This window comes from Microcebus murinus, chromosome 15 (assembly GCF_040939455.1).
Source record: "Microcebus murinus isolate Inina chromosome 15, M.murinus_Inina_mat1.0, whole genome shotgun sequence".
NCBI lineage: Eukaryota > Metazoa > Chordata > Mammalia > Primates > Cheirogaleidae > Microcebus > Microcebus murinus.
Genome location: NC_134118.1, coordinates 35680386 through 35705253, shown reverse-complemented (window position 1 = coordinate 35705253; position 24868 = coordinate 35680386). Strand labels below are relative to the sequence as shown.

At 41.4% G+C, this 24868-nt stretch overlaps 2 protein-coding genes across 2 annotated transcripts in view; one reads left to right on the top strand and one right to left on the bottom strand.

Moving 5' to 3' along the window:
- Window positions 1–24868, bottom strand: part of RNF175 (ring finger protein 175) — a 40714-nt gene that overhangs the window by 2020 nt on the left and 13826 nt on the right. The window contains exons 3-8 of the mRNA XM_012783648.3: window positions 24672–24813; window positions 16768–16922; window positions 12737–12844; window positions 9311–9431; window positions 4998–5131; window positions 1594–1695 (exon numbers count right to left, since the gene is read on the bottom strand). Coding sequence (XP_012639102.1) covers window positions 1594–1695; window positions 4998–5131; window positions 9311–9431; window positions 12737–12844; window positions 16768–16922; window positions 24672–24813 — 762 coding nt within the window. The remainder of the gene's footprint in view (window positions 1–1593; window positions 1696–4997; window positions 5132–9310; window positions 9432–12736; window positions 12845–16767; window positions 16923–24671; window positions 24814–24868) is intronic.
- Window positions 1–24868, top strand: part of TLR2 (toll like receptor 2) — a 53925-nt gene that overhangs the window by 23032 nt on the left and 6025 nt on the right. The window lies entirely within an intron of this gene.

Sequence of the window (24868 nt, the reverse complement as noted above, 5' to 3'; positions counted from 1 at the left end):
CCCATATATTAAAAGGAATAACCTTGTATATTAAAAGGAATAACACTAATTCATCAGATAAGACAGACCTTTTTCTGATATCTTTGATAAATTGTGCAAAGGGAGCTTAATTAATGCATAGTATATCTGATAGCAAATGGCAGCTTTTTCACATGGAGCTTTTTCTTATACTGAGTCTCAATAAAAAGAGTACATGTGTTGTTCAACAGTTTATTTTCTCAGGATGATATAAAAAAACAAATTGCCTTTTGTTAATTTAACTATTTGAAGTGACATTGATGATCATAATATGACCAATTTCGTAACAAAGATTTATGTACTGCAGTTGTGTAAGTTTTTAACCCAAAGGTGTTCTGGACTTGGTCTCCTCCCATCAGGAGGGGAGTCCCAGCATAGCGGATGGGCAGGGAGGAGGGAGGCGTCACACACCTTCAGCCTGGAGCTGTGTGTGAGTGGCACTGACTCGCCACGCAAGGCCAGGCTGTGGGTGGAGCGGGTGGCTGCGGAGGGTATCTCTGTTGCCACGGCACGGCGCTGAGAGCCAACAACCCACTGGTGTTGCCTCCTTCTCTGCTGCCCTCCTTGGAGGTCCCTTCCTGATTTGCAGTGCTCAGGGGCGTTGCTGCCAGTAGCCAATGTTACATGAAGAGTAGGGGAGCAGCCAGTGAGAAAGGTGTTTCTTTTAGCATTGTAAAAAGGTGACTGGTACTCAGAAAGTCTACAAAGGCTGTCTGTTATGAGAAGAGAGAGTACTTGGTAGATAGATGCTAACCTCTTAGTGCTCTTCTCCTTAAGGGAGGAGGATACGTTTTAATCCCATTCCCATGCCTCTTCCTGGAAGGGATAATTATGGTCTTGGGACAGTGAGGTTAAGGACTAAGTCATTCTAGTCCTCTCTGGATGGGGGCCTTTACCTTCCTGTGACCTTAATGAAACTTGAGTTTATTCCGATGGGCATCCTTGATGTCTATAAAAATCCTAGTTGCTACCAGAAGCTGATCAACTGTGCAGGTCTTTGTTTCCTTTCAATATTCGATCACTAGGGTTTAGCCTAAGAAGAGATGAGGCATAGCAATTTAGAAAGCCAGAATCCAAGGGAGAAAAGCCTACTCATTTCTGGGAATAATAATATTTGGTACACCCTGAAAATACTTTCTTATACTCTCGTTTACATTTGGGGCTTTTACATTTTCAATTCCAATTTTTCTATTTATCCACTCACTCCCCCACCCATCCAATCCACCCATTTATCTGTCTATGTATGCATACATGCATCCTTCCAAGCATCAATGCATACTGATTATTCTTTCAGATATTTTACCCATCACATTTAATATCCATCACATTTCCACTAAAGCCCATAACATGGAAAATAGGGAGCATGAAGAATGAATGTTTCCTGGGATTTGACTTCCTAACAGAATAGTAAAAAGGCACAGAGGAGAAAAGAGGTCACAAGTCATTTTGAAATAGGTGGTTAGGGAAAACAAAGTTTTCTGTTATAACCATACACAGATAATGAAAGTGTAGATTGAACAATGCATTCCTAGAAACATTTAAGATAATATTTCGTAACTTTTTTTTAAAGGATATGGATTACTGATCATCCTCTTCAAATCAACTTTCTCTTTGCAGTAAGGACAAGTTTGCTTTTTACCAACAATACACCAACCTCGGATGCAGAACTCGTGAAAGCTGAAGCACCTTGTTAGGGAAGCTTCTAGATACGAAAGGGCAATGTTTGGTTCACGGTGGCATGGAAATGACCCAGTCTTTGGAGTCTAGTAGTGGAGGGTGAGAATGGCTGGCAGTCACGACTTGACTGTGCACATCACTATTTTAGGCCGGCTCTGTAGGACAGTGGAGCCCCAGTGACAGTGAGCGTGGCGTGAGCTGCATTAGCTCTGTGACCCTGAGGAATTTAGCTTCTTCACCTCCCTTGCTCTTGCTTTACTTGATTCTGGTAAGAACTAGATTAAAGAATGTGAAAGTTCTTTTTTTCGGTAATGTCTTACATATATGTATTATATTTCCCTGACTCATTCATTGTGCATTTCTCATGCATTTACCGTAACATTTCCCGATTTGGCTTTTTGGGCACTGTTTATTACCTTCTGTGTAATCAGACTTGTCCCAGGCACATAGACAAGTTTAAATTATTTTTGGTCATAAACTTACAAATATTTCTATTAACTTCATAAATTTTTTTCCTTGACTTTTTTATTACTGATAAGGAGCCAATTATTTTTAATAGAATATAAACCTAATAAACTTAACTTCTCAAACTCCAGGCAATTACAAATTCATTTGTATACATTTCCTTGTCCAGAAAGTTTGACCTTATGCCTCCAAAGTTGAGAGTGAACCCTGTGTTTTGTTATAGCACCAGGGACTTACTCTAATGTATCCTGACTTTCTGCCTCTCCTAGTCCATGTGTGATGTGTGGGACTATGTCTCATTCATGTCTGTATTTTCAGCATCTAATGTGTGTCTAAGAAATATTCATTAAACGAATCAGTTTAAACCGATCATTTTTGGAAATATATATTTCCAGGTTGCCCAATATTATAGATTTGGGCAAAATGATTGACTATTAATATAATGAGATCCATCCTATTGATTTATGCATTTCTACAGTTGCTGCTTCCAATGTCATTTTCTAGGCCAAGATCACACGTGCTTCTGACTGGCCCGCTACACACCCACACGAACAGAAATGATGTAGAAGTTCCCTCCCTGACAAATGGAGGACCAGGGAGATAGAGCCAAGGCAAGGCAATGTATATAATTCCCCAATATTAGATCTCTATGCAGCTGAGAGTTTCCACTATTTTATGTTCTTGGAATTTTGGTCATTTTTGCAATATGCTTAGATTAACATGCAGTGATGTATTATAACAAAGATTTTGAACCAAAACCTATACAGGCTGGGCAAGGTGGCTCACGCCTGTAATCCTAGCTCTCTGGGAGGCCAAGGCAGGTGGATTGCTCAAGGTCAGGAGTTCGAAACTAGCCTGAACAAGAGCGAGACCCCCGTCTCTACTATAAATAGAGAGAAATTAATTGGCCAACTAATATATATAGCAAAAAATTAGCCGGGCATGGTGGCGCATGCCTGTAGTCCCAGCTACTCGGGAGGCTGAGGCAGGAGGATTGCTTGAGCCCAGGAGTTTGAGGATGCTGTGAGCTAGGCTGATGCCACGGCACTCACTCTAGCCTAGGCAACAAAGCGAGACTCTGTCTCAAAAACAAACAAACAAACAAAAAAACCCTATACAGTCCTTCATTCTAAAGGGCTTGATTACAACCCCATCTTCAACATACGTATAGAATTCAGGGGTCATTGAGTCACCGCTGAAATGTCCATGTCCTCTTTAATGTTCTCTTTCATCTTCAAAATCTCAGTGCTGAAAAACTTCCACACTGGCAGAGCAGCTGCAGAGAAATACTCTGATAAGCCCTCCTTGTTAATGTGCGTCATGTTTGCCCACTCCTTGCTAATATGACTCATGCTAAAATGGGCCATTAATAATACTCACTGCAAAGCAAATTTAAAGGTGACTACATTTTAGATTACATATGCACACATGTACGACAATCCCTAAGGGCTTTTAAAGGTGGAGAGAGAAAATATTTCCTCTTGCAAATGGCAGACAGGGCTCTGTTCCAACATTTGAAAAGTAAATCATATTTAAAACTAGGGCTAGACTTGGAAAATTTCTATGAAGAATGATAGTTTTTTGGGAGAGGTATCACACTGAAAAACCACTCTAGAATTCCATATGGCATATCTTTGTGTTGTGTTTCTTCCCTTAAAATTTTAGGGCTTAAATGCTGGAGTAAAGGCTCCTATTACTTTTGCAATACATTTGGTCCAGGTTTTACTCTCAGGATTGAATAAATGGAAACTGTCCAGATTAAACAGAATTGAATCTCAGGCACTACACATCGAAGTATATGACCGACTGAATTAAGTGGGCTTCAGAGGCAAAAGACAGATGGTTTAACCATCTCATAACACTAGAGCTTTGAACTTACTGGGCACAAAGCGATAATATTATTAAATGGATACAGTACTATAAAACACAGATAAATGATTCCTTTTTTTTTTGTATTTAGGAAAGAATAAAATACTGATTATTGAATAAAATAATAAGAATAAAATACTGATTATTGGCCAAGCCAAACATAACTTTGGTTTCCATAGTTGTTACTTGCTCAGGCAGCACGGGCTGCTTTGTTCAGGGGTCTCGATGCCAGCATTCTTCAGCAAATGGAGGCTTTCCTTAATGGTTGCTGGAGAATGCTGGTTTCCAGGCCCATGCTTGTCTGGTTCCTGCTGCCTGAAGACCCCTTAGCCAATGGATAGCTATTTGGGATGGAACTCACTGGCAGAGGAGCCAAGTGGTCCAAGAACTAGATGCTCATATTTTGTTCCCTCCTTTTGATGGCCCTTTAAGATGTCCTGCTGCCTGTGACATTATCCTCTTCTCAAAACCACAGCTGAGAAGGTGGCTTGGTTTCCTCCCTTGGCTACCCACAAGACCACTGTTGCCACAAGTAGGTTCCTAGGGTTATTTCTAGGCAACACACACTCTGTATTTCTTGGTCCGCTGCGATTCAGACCCAGGGTTCCTCCCTGCACCTGGTACTTCACTCTTTTTCTCACCCCCAACCCCCTTCTCTCTCTTGTCCTTCCTGGCTATCTGCTCACTTCAGACTTCAACCAACTTCCCCAGCTGGCACCTTGCTCAGATGCTGCTGCTTTCTTCTCCATGTGGCACTTAAGAGGAAATGACTAACGGAGGAGGTTCACCTTCATTAGCAGGTCATTTTCCAGCAGGGATTATCAGAAAAATCTCAAAAAGAAAGCCAGGGCTGGAGGATAAAGGTGTGGGGTTTGTGGACAGGTGCTAGGCAAGGCAGAGGAGATGGAGACAGAAGGAGAGGGAGGGACGGAGGCTTTATGAAGGCCAGTTTCCCGTGAAGAGGATACATATGATTGCAGGAAAGCTGGTAGGTGTTCTCAATGAGCCCTTCCTCATCGAGCTCCACGATGATCTTCTGGCCACAGACGGCACAGATATCGTCTGACAGGCTCCTCGTGGGCATTCCAGTGATGCTGTAGAACTGTCGGAGAAAACGAAAAAAGCACTATTGCAGAGGGGAGCACCTGCCATTGTCAATGCAGGGAAGCCACTGCCGGGCACTGGGACAGGCAGCCTGCATAGGACTCTTTCCTGCTGCTTCTTAGTGGGTTTAGAACTCGAGACTCTTCTTTCTGCACGAACCATGCTATAGAGGGGTTAAGCTTTCCAAGCAAAAAAACCCTTTGTAGCCCAAATGGACCCAAAGCACATTGCCAATTATAACCTCCCATCTCACCTCCACATTCAGAAACCCTTTGAGAGGAAAAATTTTCATCTAGGGCTGTAGTTGGAATCACACTGGAAGCTTTTGAGTGTATCTGTAGACTGGCCCTTCCCTTTATTCTCTTGGAGATTCTGACTCAGAGATCTGGAGTAAACCCAGGCATCTCTCTACTTTTTAAATTCCTATGCTCTTTATTTTAAAATTTTTTAAATTTCAGAGTATTTCGGGGGTACAGATGCTTTGGTTACATAAATTGCCCTTGCACCACCCTACAAGCATGCCCATGCCCCAGACGGGACACACCGCACCCATCAGGCGTGAATTTACTTAGCCCCTCCTCCCCCATCCCACCTGCCCGACACCCTATGAATGTTACTTCCCATATGTGCACATTAGTGTAAGACCAATTAGTACCAATTTAATGGTGAGTACATGTGGTGTTTGTTTTTCCATTCTTGTGATACTTCACTTAGAAGAATGGGCTCCAGCTCCATCCAGGATAATACAATAGGTAGTTTATCATATTTTTATGGTTCAGTAGTACTCTATGGTCTATGTATACCATATTTTGTTAATCCACTCAGGTATTGATGGGCTCTTGGGTTGTTTCCACATCTTTGCAATTGTGAATTGTGCTGCTATAAACATTTGAGTGCTCATGTCTTTTTTTCCTTTGGGTAGAGTGTTTTACCAAACAACTGGGTATCATAGAGTAGGCAAATTAACACATGAAATTTAACTATCACAACCTCCTTAAGGGAGGAGAACCTACATGAATTATGTGGAATTTTTCTGCACAAATTTGTCTATTATCATCCACTTATTTATTTACTTGGTTATTTATTTTTATCAATGTGGACTCATGGATATTTATTTTATGCTTTGGGTGATAACCCAGTACTACCAGTACTATTACTATTTTGTTGTTCAGATTCCAGCTTTGGTCACTGGGAGCTTTTTTAGTTGCCTCCTGTGTCTCTTTGACATATTCCCATCATTGTGGGGTTCTTTTGTTTTGATTTCAGCATTTTCTTACTTTCTGGCACTACAAGATGCTCCAGGCTTATATTGGATATTCCTTGCCCAGACCTATAATCAGACATTTCTCCAAGGAGCCCCCATTCCTTTTATTGTAGAATGATATTAGAAACCAAGATCTGGGCACTAGGTATGCTCATTGATACTGGGGTGTTGTTGCTCTTAGCTGATGGATAAAGTTAATATATTTGTATATTCTAACCCATATATATATACACATACACATGCACACATCTATAAGTATTTCTATAATATCCATACACATCTATTAATGTATTAAGCTAAACATGAGTTTATACTAATGTCTCCAACTGTGATCTATTACTACATGGATCATTCTAGCCTGCTCCCTTTGTTCATCTGCAGTCTCCCACTCTAACAGTGAGCAACCTAGCTTCCACAATCGTCAGGCATTTACTTAGTTGTTCAATTCCAGAATACATGTGTAGTGGTATCAGAATTATTAACTCATAGTCCTAAGGGCAACGGCATTTTCAGCTAGAGTACAGTGCTTATGCACAGTTCCTTTTGATTATAGTCCTACAGTCCCCATTCATATAAAAGTGACTTAGGTTCAGTACCTTTTCTTTCCACCCTCTTCATACATCTGTATGGTGGTTAGAATCTTTTCTCATAGTCTGCATTCTACCTTTAGATTCTCTGACCTCTTAAATGATTTTTAAAATTTGCAGACATTAAGGTTTGCCCTTTCTGCTACAAAGTTCTATGGATTTTGATAAATGCATAATGATAAATAAACCATTGTACTATCACACAGAACAGTTTCACCACCCTAAAAAATTCCCTGTGCTTCACCCATTCACCATGCTCCTTCCTATACTGATTTGTTTAGCATCTCTATAGTTGTGCCTTTTCCAAAATTGTCATATAAATGGAATCTACAGTACATAACCTTTTCAGACTGGCTCCCTTCACTTAGCAATAAGCATTTAAGATTCATCCATGTTTTTGGATGGCTTAATAGTTCATTCCTTTTCCTAAGGAGCTTTTTTAAAACCAAGCAGATGCATTGGCTCCACTCCCAGAGCTTCTGACTTAATTGGTCTGGTGTGGGGCTAGGGTCTGGTGTGGGAATGGGGAATGTTCCTCCTCTCTGCTCTCTCCTTATCTTAGTTGGGCACAAGCACATGCACAAGTGTGTGTGCGCACATACCTGCGTGCACATACACACACACATGCATGTGTGCACACACACCATTAGTTCAAGTCACTGGTGGCTGTGCCAATGGCTTGGGGCAGTGTTTTATAGATAGGTAGCTGGAATAAAGATGACAGGGTGACAAGATGTTTAGGACTGGTGGCGTGGATCAGGGGAAAAGTCTCCAGAAAGTTGGTGCTTGAAGACTTGGTTGTCTTGCCAGGTGAAATCTCTCCTTCCTGGTCCACTGGAGAACCAGAACACATACAATGCTTCTTTTCCTCTTCTGTCCCTAAACCCAAGAGGCTTTGGGAATTTTCTAAGGGATATGACTTCTGGTTTTTGTTGGAGGAATTGGCAGTGAAAATGCTTCTTCTTGTGTTCCCCATAAACCCTAAGAAAAGCAGTTGTCCCACAGATGATACCTGACAGAGGAATTCCAAAGGTATTTTGTTCCAGCATTTCACCACAGAACTCGGTCTGTAGGCTCACCAAAAAGAGTGAGATAGAGCCTATGGTAGAGTTGAAGGAGCCATGGGTGGGGATGAAGTTGAGGTCTAGTCCACTTGGGTCCTGCCCCCATAAATGGAGAGAGAAGACAGTCCAGAATCTCACCCATCTCTTAATACTTACACTAGTTTTTCCACTTTATCGCTAGCTGTGCACCAAGACACAGGTAGAGGACAGAGATTCGGAATCCTAAAACTACTGGGTCATCCTGGAGCCCTTGGTTTGTGAGTTTTTAAGAGATATGCATGTGTCAGATACTGATAAATGCTCCTAATATCAGAGCTAGGAATCCACCTGACCAGAAAGTATGTCCATTCTGAATTTTAATTTTAAGAGAATTAAGAAAAAAAACAATTAGGGATTTAAAAAAATGACAGGCAGCAATGCACAGTCAGTGTATCTTCTACTTCTTCAGGTGTTATATAGTGATAACTGGTCTTCATAGTAAATATTACCCTGAAGTACTATTGATTCTGAAGTGTTCTGTGTAGCATCAGATAAGCTTTTTTTTTTTTTTTTTTTTTTTTTGAGACAGAGTCTCACTTTGTTGCCTAGGCTAGAGTGAGTGCCGTGGCGTCAGCCTAGCTCACAGCAACTTCAGACTCCTGGGCTCAAGCGATCCTTCTGTCTCAGCCTCCCAAGTAGCTGGGACTACAGGCATGCGCCACCATGCCCGGCTAATTTTTTCTATATATATTAGTTGGCCAATTAGTTTCTTTCTATTTATAGTAGAGACGGGGTCTCGCTCTTGCTCAGGCTGGTTTTGAACTCCCGACCTCGAGCAATCCGCCCGCCTCGGCCTCCCAGAGAGCTAGGATTACAGGCGTGAGCCACCTCGCAGGCCATCAGATAAGCTTTTTATTTGCATTAGGCAGAGTTTGAGGCAGAGATAAAAGGTGTTAGTTATTGCTAATCTTTTATTTATCCTTAAATGTTGGCAATTAGAGTATGTTAGATAGGATAACCCAAATAATTAGCATATTTTATTTTAGAATATGGCTTATTCTCCAACTATTTTTTATAAATAATAAATTTATTTTCTAATTAATTAACAAAAATTTTCATGCAAAGGAGCAATTGGGCTGGGCAAACCAAAATAGTACCATCAGAAATGCTAATCAGTATATGGGCAAAGACTTATCTATGTCTGAAAATAGATGCAAATATGTAAAATGAGAACATTTTTCCATGTGTCATAAACGGTTTTAAAGAATGAAAGCAACACTCACCCCTATAGTAGAGGCCATGTAATCTGAGCAGATCTCGGCAAAGTCTCTCCCCATTACTCCGTAGTAGAGGCCATAGAACAAGGACACGATGCCAAAATCCATGGAATCTCTAGCTTTGATTCTATTGAAAACAACAGCATAAGGAGATAAGAATGTAGCATTTGTGGGGCAGGGGAGGGTTGGAGCTTGGAAAATATTTCCTGTCATAGTATCTAAGGGAACTTCGTGGGTATGTACTTTTTCATTTATTTGTTTTTCTTTTCTTAAATGAAAGAAGGAAAAGTTCTCTCAATTTCCCTCAAATTGTACCACTCAGTGCCAAATGGACAAAGGAATTCTTAAGATAGTCTTCAGGTGCTTCTTAGGACTGCAGGATTTACACAAGCTGACTCTCACGCTTGGTGTCAAGCTAGACTGCATATAGCAGGGGTCCCCAGCCTATGGTGAGTTTATAATTATTTCCTTATCTATTGCAATGTAATAATAATAATAGAAATAAAGTGGACAATAAATGTAATGTGCTCCAATCATCCCGAAACCATCCCCTCATCCCCAGTCCGTGGAAAAATTGTCTTCCATGAAAACGGTCCCTGGTGCCAAAAAGGTTGGGGACTGCTGGGATACAGAAAGACCTCAGCAGCTTGTAAAAACCTCCATCTTTGGGCCACACCCCAGGCCAATTACGTGAAGCTCGCCAGACCCCAGGTGATTCCAATGGGCAGCTAACATTAAGAACCACTAGAGCAATGGTTCTCAGCCCTAAACATAGATTAGAATCACGTGGGGAGATTTAACAGCATTATCAATGCATGGGCCCACCACCAAGCACTCTAGTTTAATAGGGCTGGCATGGGGTCTAGCCAGCAGTATTTTTGAAAGAGCTTGTTAAGTGATTGATTCTATAATACAGCAAAGATTGAGAATTTCTGCTATAGAGCTTAGCTAGTATAGAATGCTTTCTAATTATCTTTCCTAACATGTTTGAGGTAGATATTATTATCCCCACTTTGCATGTAAAAACATGGAGAAAAATCACCTGCTTAACATGAAAATTGGAATGAACAAAGCCATAAACCAAGCTCACATTTTGGAATCCTTTGCTACTATGACTTAGTTGCCATGGAGTAAGTGAAGAAATTTTTTTGCAAGTTGAATCATATTTCAAATACACTAGGATTTCTCTGTGATAACCAACCCCATTTTCTGCTTAAGGGAAAGAAATCTCCTTATAAAGTGAATAATTCACCCCCAATTTAATTTATGAATCTTAATCATTGCACATTTGGTTTGCTATATCTCTATAATAATCTACCAGTGGTGAAGCTGGGTGGGTCTGATTGATTCAGGGAAGGGAGCAAAGTGTGGAGACAAATTGGGCAGTCTGTCTCTGGGACCTTCTTCTGGTAGTTTCTGTGCTCTGTTAGTTTGAGGAGGAAATGGTAAAGGTAGAAAGCTTTGTAGATTTAGAGAGTACAGATCTTTTGGTGATGTGAACTGGGAATCCCAACATAGATGGTAGCTTCATCCTTTCAGGATTCGACTGGGTATTTTTGAGGGTTAAGACAGTGGGGAAAGGAAGCTTATCTTCTCTCCATGTCCAGGGCAGTATTATTGATAAGAAATACAGTAATAAACTTGTGGCTCCCTAGAAAATAATCTTAATACAGTGATAACCTACAATGGATAGTGAAAAAATAGTTCCTTCTTAATCTAAAGGGTTAGTTCGCGGCATGCCTCATTATAGGAGAATTCATGGATAAGGACCTTAAAATCCTATGAGGTGATACTCTTGGGACAGCTATAGTCCCCAGTGATTTCATAAAAATCCTTATGAATATTTTTACATTCACTAAAATAAAGCAATATAGACAGTATGCTAAAAAAAAAAAAAAAAAAGACATGCTCAGCATCTTTCTACATTTTAACCTGGCAATAATAGTAATCTGTACAATTACTTTCTACCCCTTCCTAGCTAGAAAATGTTAGGAGCTCCCTCTTCGAAAGTCTCACGAAATGCTTATAAAACCTGACTGCTGTGTTGGCACGGGAAAGGCCCTTTCCCGCAGGGCTGGCTCTCCATGCAATTACCTTCCCTATTTTATGAGTAAAGGGTTGCTGAACTCTGCTTTTTAATTTCTGTTTCCCAGAGATTTAGAGTAACTTCGAAGTGAGAGAGATTCTGGGGAATTTTTATTTGAGCTGCGTTGCATGGCCCTGTGGTATGTCTGAAATCTCCTTTCCCGAGCACAGGCTGGTTACTCAGCCTCAGCTCGGCCAGGGGACATCGTGTGCACAGCACAGCGCAGCAAACACCTTCTTCACGGGAGCACAGTTCTGAGTCCCACACGTGATTTCCTTTATCTCTTCCAGGACGTTCTTGCTCGTTTATCCCTTCACTTGTCTTTCAGTTTCTCAGTACCCTGGCTCCTCCATTTCCAACTCTCCCTAGCACAATGGGTTTCATGGATATCTGAAACAAAATTCTACAGAGCAGTGCTGTTCAGTGGAAATATAGCCACAAATATAATTTAAAATATTCTGGCAGCCACATATGAAAAGTAAAAAGAAGCAAGTGAAATTAATTTTACCTATATATTTAAAATACTATAATTTCAATAGGTAATCACTATGAAAATCATTTTTTTTTCATATAAGCCTTTGAAATCCTGTGTGTATTTTACACATATAGCACATCTTATTTCATATTTTAAGTGCTTGATAGTCACCTGAGCTAGTGGCTACTGAAGTGGCCAGCACAGTTCTAGAAGTTTTAAGCAAGAAGATAAATAGAAGATCTGTACACTTCAGAATTTTGTATAAAGGAAATTTGTAGTTCAGTAAGAATTACTCTGCCACAATTGTAGGCCCACTTTCAATGGTGATCTTTTAAATCTGTAGATCAAATATAGATTCTCTTTAAAGTGCTGAATTAAAAAAACAAAGTGTTTTGGGTTGGGCATGAGGGCTCATGCCTGTAATCCTAGCACTTTGGGAGGTCAGGGCAGCAGGATTGCCTGAGGCCAGGAGTTTAAGACAGGCTGGGCAACATAGTAATAGCCTATCTCTATAAAAAATTAAAAAATTAGCTGAGTGTGGTGGCACGTGCCTGTAGTCCTAGCTACTTAGGAGGCTGAGGCAGGAGGATCCCCTGATCCCAGGAGTTCAAGGTTACAGTGAGCTATGACTGACTGTGCTCCAGCCTGGGCAACAGAGAGAGACTGTGTCTCAAAAAAAAAAAAATTATTTTGTAGGGTGCTCCTTTCTTCCTTTGGTTTCCCCCAGTGACAAGACTGTGTGGATATCTACTATAAAAATGCATGGATGGAAAAGTATAGTGCTGGATGCTTCCAGACAGAGAGAACATGAACAGCTGAACGGTCCAAGCAAGTACTTAGAGATATTAATGTCTTAACTGGAGATACTTACTTGAAAAATAAGTTGAATCCACACATTGTAAACATGATAGCCAAATAACCCACAACACCAAATGCATAGCTGAGTTTGTAGATTAGAAGAAACCATTTGTAGACCAATCTGTAGAGGGGAAAAATGGGGAAAAAACACAGAACATGATAATATTAAGTACTCTGTCTTTTTAAAACATTGTTATAAATCAGCTTTTAGTTTCTAAAGTCCTTTTTATTATGTAAGATACAGACCATAAGCATATATATTTATCAGTTAAACATAATAATCCATAGTTTTCCTATAATGGTGACAAGAAGTATATAAATAGTACTGTCATGCTCCTGTGTTTCTGTGTATATGCATATGCAAATTCATTTCATCTATGTCCTTCACATGAAAATGGCCCTCAGGAATGGTCACTGCCCCAGGACCCTGCCTAAAGGTTCACCCCCACCCCCTTTCCCTTTGGCCTCAGGGTTAGTCTAGAGTGGTTTTGGCAGGAGTGCCTTGGAGGTGAGCTATAAATGCCCTGAGAAGTCAAGCAGGAGACCAGACCTCCTCCCCAGTAGTTTTTCTCCCCCTTGCTATGCAACCCTCTGCCCCCAGCTCCAGTGCAGATATCATGGGGGGAAAAGCAGATATCATGGGGGGGGCCCAACCCTCATCCCGTCTCCTGGGGGGGCCCAACCCTCATCCCGTCTCCTCTCCACCCGGAGCCCTTCCCTCACCCTGGGGGAGCCTCAGCCTGCTGTGTGAGGGTCCTGTGTGCATCCCAGCACTCCCCGGGAGCGCTCCTGAGGCCCTTCCTTCTTCCCACAGGGTCTACATGGAGGAGAAGTAGGAGGATGAGGATAGGAAGCAGGGGGAGTGGAGCGGATTTAGAGGAAAAAGCCTCTACCCTACTGGTTTCCTTCTTAGCTGGCAGCAAAGGCACCTGGGAAAGCTCGAAAGGGCCACGGGACTGCTTCAGGCCTGGGAGGATGCAGGAGAGGCTGGGAGCCCAGTTCTGTTCTCCGTGGGCCACAGCGGAAGGGCTGTGCCCGCTGGTGCAAGAGGTGGTGGAGGGAAAAGCAGCTGGGGCTTATCTCTGGTGCCCAAATAAAATAAAAGGGTGGCTGGAATGTCACTCGCAAGGCTGTGCAGTGACAGGCGGCCCTGTTTGTCCCTCGGCCCTTTCCGTCCACATCCTCTTGAAGCCCTTTTCCTGCCTTTCACCCCAAACCTCAGAGTCTCGCCCCAGAGATGTGGCCCCACCCTGTCACCTTCCCCAGCTTGCTGGGGTCGTGGCCTTAGCACCAGATGTCACTGATGTAAGGTCTCAGTATTATTTTACAAGGGGCTCTATGTCACTGACTTCCAGTCTGAAGGGACGTCAGTGTGATGGTTTCAATGGGGTTGTGACCGAGCCTGAGAAATGAAGTGCCGTTTACACCACTGCTATGGTGAAGCGCTTGCTCCACGTCAAGCAACTGACATGCAAGGGCCGTCTGTGCCAGCCCCGCCTGCACCTGGGTTTCATCCTGCCCCGGGCAGCTGTGTGGAGCCAGAACCTCACGTGGGCTGCATAAGCTGGCTTAAGTCGCCATGCAGCTGTGTCACCCCTGAAGGGGACCACAGAAGGCTCTCAGGATCTTTCTGCCACAGTGACCCTGGAGCCATTGATTCTTTGGATTTGCCAGCGCTCAGCAGTTTGGATCGTTACCCAGAGTAGCCAGATCAAGGCGGAAGTTTATCCGCTGAGAGGGGCGACACTGGGGAACTAGGCAAGCTCTGAGGGAGCCTCCCCAGTTCTCCCCCGGGCCAGGCAGCACCAGAGTGTGGCTTCCTTGAACAAAACACATACTTGGCACATATCTCCCTGCCTTGAGGGGCCCCTCTCAAAGTTGTGCCAGCATTAGAGATATTCCAGGACTAACAACTTTTTAGACTGCATGGTTTCTCAGTGCAAAAATGATTTGTTGATTTAATTAAGCCACAACATGCTGTTGGGAGCAAGGGCTTTGCAGTCAAGTAGTCTTTGGTCAGTTTACTTCCCGTGGGACCTTGGTCCATCAACTTGGCATTTCTTCCTATGATTGCCTCATTTATAATGTGAGGATGATAACTCTAGTTCCTAAAGTTGCTCTGAAGATTATGTGAGTTAATGTATTAAAGTTTAAAAGACTTGGTCCATTAAATACTTAATATGTCATATTGTTGTTATGGATGTGTTAGATTTTCCAAATCTCAACACCCTCTACCCCAATCTTCCTGCTCATGGGGGGCACAAGTTTCCAAGGACAGCAGAGTCCAGAACTTCCTTGCTACTCAGACTTACACTGGAAGGCAGATAAACCAGATAAGAAACTACTTCTGAGCAGCCTCCACCAGGCAAGCTCGGCCTTAGGTTGGAATTGATGTGGTCAGGCCCAGCCCTTGTGACTAGCAGGTTGCTTATCTTTGAGCCTGAACTTCACTGCTTGACAGACTACCTGATTATAGCAGAGAGGAAGCTCATTTCCCCTTCTCTGGTACTGTGCCCCATAGCTAGGGCTTGGAGCTGTGCAGGCAGCAACATGCAGTGGGCGAGAAAGAGAGGGCGTGGCATCCTGGCATATATGAGCCACCAAGGGCAATAAGGCAGCATTTGGGTATTTCTTGTAATAAAATTCCTCTGCACTGAGAGTGAACTGGTATGCACAGAACATTGCCTTCAGCTAGGGCAATTCATTATACAGTGGGAAAGTGAACCATTCTCACTGCAATGCAATATAGATTATATCCAGGGAATGAAAACATTTGGATTCGCCCAAAATTCAGAGCACTTTCACTAATCTTAAATAACTTAGAATATTTTGTAAGAAGGAGAAAGGGTGCCATATGTCCATTTTACTGAAGGGGAAACTCATACTCTACCAGGCTGTCCAAGGCCTCAGACCGGCCAGTTTAGAAGGTCTCTTAACACCATTCCAAAGCTCTTCCCAGAGTGGAATTAAACTAAAATACTCATAAACCTGAATTCATTTATTTGAATTTCAATTTTTATAATCACATTTACTTATGTGATTTCTCTCCCCACATATTTTTCCTTTACCAGACCAGAAGGAAAAGTTGATATTTGTCTCTCCCCCTTTTTAGAGGATGTAAACAAATTAATAAATGGCTAAATAACCATAAAAATATTTTACAGGAGTTTATGATTTACTCTCCAAAGAAGTCAGAATTCAGTATTGTCTTATTACTATTTTACACTTTGTGCATACTTTCTCTTTATCTCATTTCGATTTTATCTTGATGAAGATTCAGATCTTGTCCACAGAACAAAGAGAGCAAAAGCAAGCTTGTAGGCACGTTATGTGATTATAAGACTTTGGAAAGATTTGTGAATGATACAATGGAATTATGTTAATCTATAGAGGTTGGCAATGGTAACTGAAGTAGCCATCAGAATAGTATAGCCTCATTTGTTATGAGAATAATAAGTTGTCTATTACTTATAATTTGTTAGATATTTTCAGGTTGAAACACAGCTTTCAACTCTTGCTCTATTCTAAATTGTATGTGACTAAACTTACAGTGGAATAAAGCTAAAAATAAGCATGCAAACAGTGCTCTAGAAATTTTAAGCAACACTTTCACTTCTCTTTCTCCTGGCCTTCACTAGCTAATATTTAAAGAAATAGTCCTTTTTTTTTCTGTCCCTGAGACAGGGTCTTGCTCTGTTGCACTGGCTAGAGTACAGTGGTATCATCATAGCCCACTGCAACCTCAAACTCCTGGACTCAAGTGATCCTCCTGCCTTGGCCTGCTCAAGTGCTGGGATCACAGGCGTGAGCCACCGTGCCCAGCCTTGAAGAAATACATTCTACAGGCATGTCTGAATCACTATTAAATAATGAAGGTGAACTAAGAGCAGCATAGCTAATCTCCAAATAGTTTTGCTACCAAAGGGAAAAGAGGTGTAAAAGAAGTATAAATCCCTTCCCCAACCCAGGAAAATGAACATCAAATATACTTTTTAATGTCTACAATAAATGAGATAGCGAAGAAGGAATGAGTGGAATACATACCGTGGTGTTCTCCCTGAGAGGGGTTTCCGGGTAGCTCTGAAGAGGATATAACTGGTGACAACTGAGAACATCCCCCACATAGACAGAAACCTCCACCAGTAAAGTTTTATTGTAAAATACAAAGGGACAACCCACATCTGCAGCAAGGTCACCAGCTGTCAGAGAAATGAACAGAAAGTCTCTTTCAGTGACTGAGGGCCTGAATTATTAAATGATCCAGAAGCTTCTCTGGGGGAAACCACCTTCACCATCCTGTCTATACCATGCAACTTGTCCACCATCAAACTGTGAGCTGTTCCTGGACATGCCAAGCCATGCAGAGAATCGGCACAATTATCTGGGAAAGAATCCATCTTCTGTCACTTGCTTTCATCTGACTTCTTCAGGTGAAAGCCATTCTGGGCCTCAACAACTACGTGATTTCGGACAAGCGAGCCTTGCGTTGGTAGTAAAACTGGGGACACCAATGGTGGCACTGCTTCCCAGTGCAGACGGAGGGGGGATCACTGGGATCATGGATGGAAAGCACTCTGAACACACTACTGCGCTCTGTGGGGACAAGGGCTGCTGTCACTATCGTGCGCCCATGTGAAAGTGACAGTGACGCCAAAGGAGGAAGTGGAGGTCAGTGTTTCAAAGCAGCTTCTGGGATCTTTTCTACCTGCTGTCCCAGTGCACTCTGCAGCAGTTCCTGTTCCTCTGTGCATAGCCCCTTTGTGGCCTGTATCATTGATCTGCCACTTGTTTTCTTTATCTTCTTAATCTTTGTGATAAAAAGGGGAGGCTTAGAAAAAAAGAGTTTTTGGATATATTGTTGGCTCCTTTAATAAGGCCTTGGTTATAACATCTAAGACCAATAACCAAAACTATTTGACAGGACTTCAAGATGTCAATGAAAAAGGGAAGGCCACAGCCATTCTTTCAATGTCAAATAAGAGGACATTTCCCAGGGTCATCAATCCTCTTTTATTCCTCTATCCCCATAAATGATCTGAAGTCCTCTTAGAATTGCTCTGAATCTTCTTTCAGAGAAACCCAGACTTCTTGTTATACATCTGCATTTGAGTAAAAATACACAGAGTAAATCTGAGGTTGATATCAACAGAGTTCAGGAAAAAAATCCTATAACCTACTTTTTTGCTTTTTAATTTCAGGGAATACATTCGGGAAAAAGTAAATATTCTTTACTCTTGCCTGAAGTAGTCAGATAATTGCTTTAATTTTCCATCCAATTTTGTAAGTATGGTTCAAATTAAGGAACAAGTTGGCACCTTTATTTATGAAATTGAGACAAATATACTTACTTCCTTAAATAAAGATAAATTCCTTTACTTAAGGAAGTAGAATAGTTTTCATGAGGACCCAAAATCATATATATGCTAAGTAACCAAGACTCAAGATGTGGTTCCTTTCAGCACTCAGCATTAGCAACTTTGACCTCCTGCTATTGATAATAAAAGTACACAGTCCCTTAAAAACATTTTATCAGTATTTTGGTAGCTGATTATGGAGATAGTTCTCTATCATAAATTATATATTTGCTGACTTTTTAAAGTGCATTACTTCTGACAGTAAAGAAGGAAATGGACATGAACTCAAGTCTTTCAAGATCTGATCATCTGTCATTTGCATTTTTCATCTCTCTGTTTTAAGAATTGGATTAGTTTTTACATTTCCCCATAAAAATACCAAAACTTTTTGAATAAAAAGTTAAGAGTTTTTTTGAATAGATTAGTTGAGTCAGTTCATTTTAAGTCAGTGGAACTACTATGCTATTGCTATATTTTATACTTTAGATCTAAGCTAAAATTTCTAAGACTAATACATTTCTTCAAATCTAAGGAGTCACGGTCTATGATAGTTTGGAGCTACAGTTGGACTACATTTTTATAAAACTAATTCTCTCCCTATCCTTAAGTCCTATCCTTAAATATCCTCCATTTCTAAAAGATCGCAAATTTTTCTTCCTTGATACCTGGATTTAATTAGTAGTGAATAACAATGTTCAATGTATAGACACGCTACTTTAAAAAATAGGCTTTGGAGATCAGAAATGAAAGGAGAGCAAAAAAAAAATGTTATAATGTATTATGTACACAAATATTTAATTTCTTAAATATATTTAAAGTGTATACTCAGGACTATATTTTCTCAACACACAAAGGTCAGAGATTTGCATTGTGAATTCAGTAATTGTACGGGAAGTCAATTCCCTATGAGGGCCACATTTCAATGGCAATGTAAAAGATTCTTTATCAATTTCCAGAGCAGTTAAAACTTCTCATTTTTAATAGTAACTGCCACATATGAAATGTAGGAATGTTGTGCCTCATAAATAAACACATGAAATATGCGAAATCGAGGCGCATACATGCAAGGAGGAAGCCTAGCATCTGAAACACATTATTAATGCCAGAGGGTCACCATCTGGGCATGTGCTTATAAAACACATCTGCATTACTGGTAACGGGCAGCCCGGGCATCTGAATCACATCACCCGTGTTCTCCCCACCCCACTCATCATAGCAGGAGGGATTTCCTGACGAATCAGATGCTGCCCAAAGGTATCATTTTTTTTCCTTGTTGCCATGCATGTAATAAAACTGGAAAGAATTGCAGATCAAGTCAAAGCAAAGATACCTTTCATTTATCTAATTGTACAGAATGATGAATGAGCCATGCTATATTAAAAAACTAGAGAAAGAAGTTATGTTATATTCATTTCCTTTGCTGCAAATCTCGAATTATTTGTAACCATTTGTGTAGGGTGGGGGTGGAGGGAGACCAGGGGGAAGCTCAAGAGGTAAGCAGGAAATTTTCATGGAAATAAGTGACTCTAGGAAACAGTGTTGCTATCTGTACAAAACCTATGAAGGAAAGTGTGGACATGAATCAAACAAGAAAAAAAGTATGGAATCTTGGCATTGGAAGGGCCCTTAGAAATTCAGTTGGTCCACTTTTCTATCTCCAGGTCAATACAGGTAGTTGATTTTGTTATTTAAACTATTAAAGGAGATTCTGCAATGCTATGTATGTATGTATATAAGTATATATGTGAATATTTGCGCCTTGCCTTATTTAAAAAAGATTTGAGGAGACACAATGTGTTATTGGCACAGTAATATTTTCTAGTGTTTTACAGCTATTAATAGGCAGGAAGTTTGATTTAAATAGAGAATGCTTCAATCTGGCAGATTATTTGCTGTGTATTGAGGCAAGTTAATAGTGTGCTTGAAACTCAAATTCTGTGAATGTAGTCATCACATATTGAATTGAAGAGTAGTAGAAACATTCTTTTTTGGCACCTTCCTCCCTACTTTGGGCAGATATGGAAAGTAAGTGCCCATAAAAGAAGGTGGAGAGGGTAATGTTAAACAAAATTTTATTTTTAATTAAATGCTGTTCAAAGCATTTGGAAATAATTTAACTCTTGAGGCTTTGCCTATGTCTACACCATGTCAAGATCACCAGCTGGAAAGAGAAAATTCAAATATCCAGATGCTTGGTCTATACTGTTCTAAAAATGTGACTATTTGGAAACAGCCAGGTATTTAGTAGTATCCCATACAAAATAAGACTTTTCTACCTTCCATCCACTTTCTGTCTGTACTTTTTGGCATCACATAGGAGCAGTTAATGTTATGTTTTTAAACAAACCATTTCCTTTGCTTTAGGTATTTATAATAAGATGCTCTGATGTTCACAGCTTCTACAGATCACAGAACGTTCTCTGTCTAGAGGAACAGTCACTTCAGAAGATGGATGTATTTGTTAGAAGTTGTGTCTGAAAATGTTCTGAGCTTTTTGAATTAGTCCCTCTCCTCTTAAGTACATGGTCTGAGTTTCTTATAGACAACATGACATGGGAGCAACTGCTTCAAATACAAGACAAGGGCAAAGTCTTTTTGGCATATAGCAACCTCAAAAATCATCCAGTAGAAATGGCAGAGGAGTGTGACAATATAGTGCAAGTCAGCTGGCTCGTGGGGCATTGTTTCCTTTCAAGGGCAGGAAGCTTCCTATGCAAAAGCCACACCTGTGTTACTATGGAAACAGAATAGTTTTTTCTCATCCACTTCAAAGGTAATTATTAATTATAAAGAAAGGATGGAATAAGACCATAAGCTGATTCTTTAAGAATCCAAGTTTCTTCTTAAGCAAAGACTTCAGAAATTCTATTGTAGGCATTTCCATTTTGCAGATAAGGAAACCATAATTAAGATATAGTTAAAGAGCTTTTCTTTGATATGAGTGAATAACCAGTAAGGGATGATTCTATTATCATTCACTTAAAAAATTATCCAAGTACAATATAAAGGGTATTTTAACTGACAGTGGTGACATGGCAAAAAAACCAATACATTTGCTTAAAAAAAAAAAAAAAACAAGATTCCCGTTTCTAAATAAAATATTCAAAATTGCCTAAACTTAAATATTGTACAGAACTCAAAAGAATTCCTTTAGACCTTGTACTATACAGGAAATAATAATGACAGATAATAGTCAAATGAAATGCTGGTCTAAGCCAACACTTCATATGTCGCAGGCAAGTCTTATACAATGACCAGTCCAAGATCCAGAACCAAGTAGAGAGTTAATTGAGGACCTTCTCCCTTTGCAGCATTTCTCCATTTAGGCCATGCTTGAGTATCAAAGGGAAGTTTTCAAAGAGTGGTCCCAGGTCCAGTAGCACCAGCACCACCAGAGAACTTGTTAGACGTGATACTTGGGCCCCTACTGAATTAGAAACTCTGAGGGTAGGACCTGGGAATTTGATTTAACATGTCCTCTAGGCAATTCTGATGCACCCTAGGATTTCAGAACTACCGCTGTAAACATTGCAGTGGCCATGTCTCAGGTCCAACAGGCTTAAGGTGTGACGCTAAGGCCCTGGATGGGAAAGGTCCAGTGGAAATGCTTGAGAGGGACTGCTCTGTGAAGATGGAATCTTGTCCTGTGTTGCTGAAGTCAGTGCAGTGTTTGCATGAATGCGTTTCCACAGATATGCAAACCATTAATGCCATAATAGTTTATTGCTAATGAAACAGCAGAAGACAGTGTCTTAGTTCATTTTGCACTGCTATAATAGAATACCAAGGATTCAGTAATTTGTAATGAAAAGAAATTTATTTGCCATGGTTCTGGAGGCTGGGAAGTCCAAGATCCAGGGGCTGGTATCTGGTGAGGGCCTTATTCCCATGGTGGAAGGCAAGAGGGTAAGAGAAAGTGAGAAAAGGGGGCCAAACTTGTCTTTTTATAAGGAGCCAATTCCTAACATAATGAACTCAGTCTTGCAATAAGGGCATTAATCCATTCAGGAGGACAGAGCCCTCATGGCCTAGTCACATCTTATTGGGCCCCACTTCCCAACACTGTTGCATTGAAGATTAAGTTTCCAACACACGCACTTTAGGAGATACAGTCAAACCATAACATTCTGCTCTGGCCCCCAAATTCATGTTCTTCTCATATACAAAAAACAAAACAAAAAAGAGAGAAACAAACAAATAACAACAACAACAACAAAAACAAAAACATGGAGTCTCATCTAAATCAGATATGGTTGAGACTCAAGGCATGGTTCAACCTGAGGCAAACTTCCTTCTAGCTGTAAGTCTGTGAAATTAAACAGGCTACCTAATTCCAAATACCTAATACAATTGTGGGATAGGCATAGGATAGACATTCCCATTCCAAAAGGGAGAAATAGGAAGGAAGAAAGTAGTAACAGGTCCCAAGCAAGTCCAAAATCCAATAGGGTGAATAATACTGAATCCAAAGGCTTGAGAATAAACTTCTTTGATTCCATGTTCCACTTTCTGAGCACACTGGGGCAGGGATTGGGCCCTTGAGGTCTCAGGTAGCCCTGCCCCAATGGCTTTACTGGGCTCAAACCATGCAACAACTCTGATGGGTTGGAGTCTTGTGACTACAGCTCTCCCAGGCTGGAATTGCATGCTGGTAGCTCTACAGTTCTGGAGTCTGGGGGCAGCCTTGACTCCATGGCTCCACTAGACCTAGTGGGGACCCTCTGTGGCAGCTCGGACCCCACAATTCCACTGGGCATTGTCCTAGTGGGGGCTTTCTGTGGCAGCTCTGCCCCTGTGACAAGTCTCTATTTGGGCTTTCGGGTTGTCTGCAACATCCTTTGAAATCAAGGTGGAGGCAGCCATGGCCTCATAGCCTATACACCGTGCATGCCTGCACAATAGTGCCGCCAAGGTTTACAGCTTATACTGTCCACAGCTGCAAACCGACCTGCACCTAGGTGTGCTGGTGTCACAGTCAGGGCAGCCAAGGAGCACTGTGCTGGAATGCCGAGAGCAGAGTCCTGAGGTGGTCCTGGGCAGCCAGCCCATGGAAGGAGCCCCAACCTCATCCCCTGAAGCCATTCTGCCTTCCTAGGCCTTTAGGCCTGTGATGGGAGGGGCAGCCTCCAAGCCCTCTGTAGGCCTTTGGGGCCATTCTCCATCACTTTGACCAGTAGCATCTGGCTTTTCTCTGTCCATGCTAATCCCCTTGTCCAAAGGGTCACTTGTCCACACCCTTGCATGATTTTTTGTTCTTTATATAGCTAAGCTGCAAATGTTCCAAACGTTTATATTCTGTTTCCCTTTTAATTTTAAATTCCATCTTTAAATCATTTCTCTCTTCTCTTATTTTATTATATTCAGTTAAAAGAAGTTATGCAGCTCCTTCGATATTTTGCTTAGAAATTTCTTCTACCAAATATCCTAGTTCATCACTCTTTAATCTGCCTTCCATAAGGCCCTTAGGCATGGACACAATTCAGCCAAGTTCTTTGTGACTTTATAACAAGAATGGCTTTTACTCGAGTCTCTAATACCTTGTTCCTCATTCCCTCTGAGACCTCATCAGAATGGCCTTTACTGCCTACCAACACTCTGATAATAATCACTTACGTAATCTCTAAGAAGTTTTAGACTTTCTCCATAGTTCTTTTCTTCTTCTGAGCCCTCACCAGAATTGCCCTTAATACTCCATTTATGGCAACACAGGCTTTTCCTAGCTTGCTCCTCCAAACTCTTCCAGCCTCTGCCTGTTACCCAGTTCTAAGCCCTCCCACATTTTCAGGAATTTATTATAACAACAGCTCCACTTCTCAGTACCAATTTTCTGTCTTAGTCCATTTTGTGCTGCTATAACAGAATACCATAGACTGGAAATTTTATTTCTCACAATTCTGGAGGCTGGTAAGTCCAAGATAGAGGGGCTGGCATCTGGTGAGGGCCTTCTTGCTGCATCAAGTCATGGCAGAAGGTGACAGGGAAAGAGAGAAGGGGAGGGCTGAACTCTTCCTTGTATAATAAACCCACTCACACAGTAATGGCATTCATTCATTCAGGAGGGCAGAGCCCTCATGGCCTAACCCCTCTCATTAGGCCCCACCTCCCAGCACTGATGCATTGGGGGATCAAGTCTCCAACACATGAACTTTGGGGGACACATGCAAGTCATAGCAGACAGCCTCAACCTTTTGATTCTTAATCCTCTTTTTCCTGGGTGTTGGCAGAAATTGTTCATGCACAAAAGGAAAATTGGTTTACTTAAACCACAGTTTCTCAACCTTGGCACTATTGACATTTTGAGTCAGGTAATTTTTGTGGTGGGGAGCTGTCTTGCATTGTAGGATGTTGACCAGCAACCCTGGCCTCTGCCCACAAGATGCCAGTACAACTCTCCCACCCCTCCAAGTCCTGACAATCAAAAATACTTCCAAATAAGGCCAATATCTCTTAGAGGAGAAATTGCACCTGGTGAAAACCACTGACTTAAACCCAAGCAGTTCCTTCAAAGTAGTAACAAAGGAAGAATGTGGCCTGGAAAGGACAGTCAAGCTGACAGGCTAGAGCAGGCTTCCAGCAGCCCCAGGGGTGACTCACGTTGTAGGACCGGCCGTGCCTCTGTCTCCACTGCACCAGCACTATCTGGGTGATGACCAGAGCGCAGAGGAAGATCAAGATCATCTCCACATGCATGGACTCGTGGCCACGGTGCATCTTGTACATCCTCTCCTGCTGCAGGCTAAAACAAGCAAACGAGGTCATCTGAAAAAGCTCTCAACCCTTGCAGATTTAGA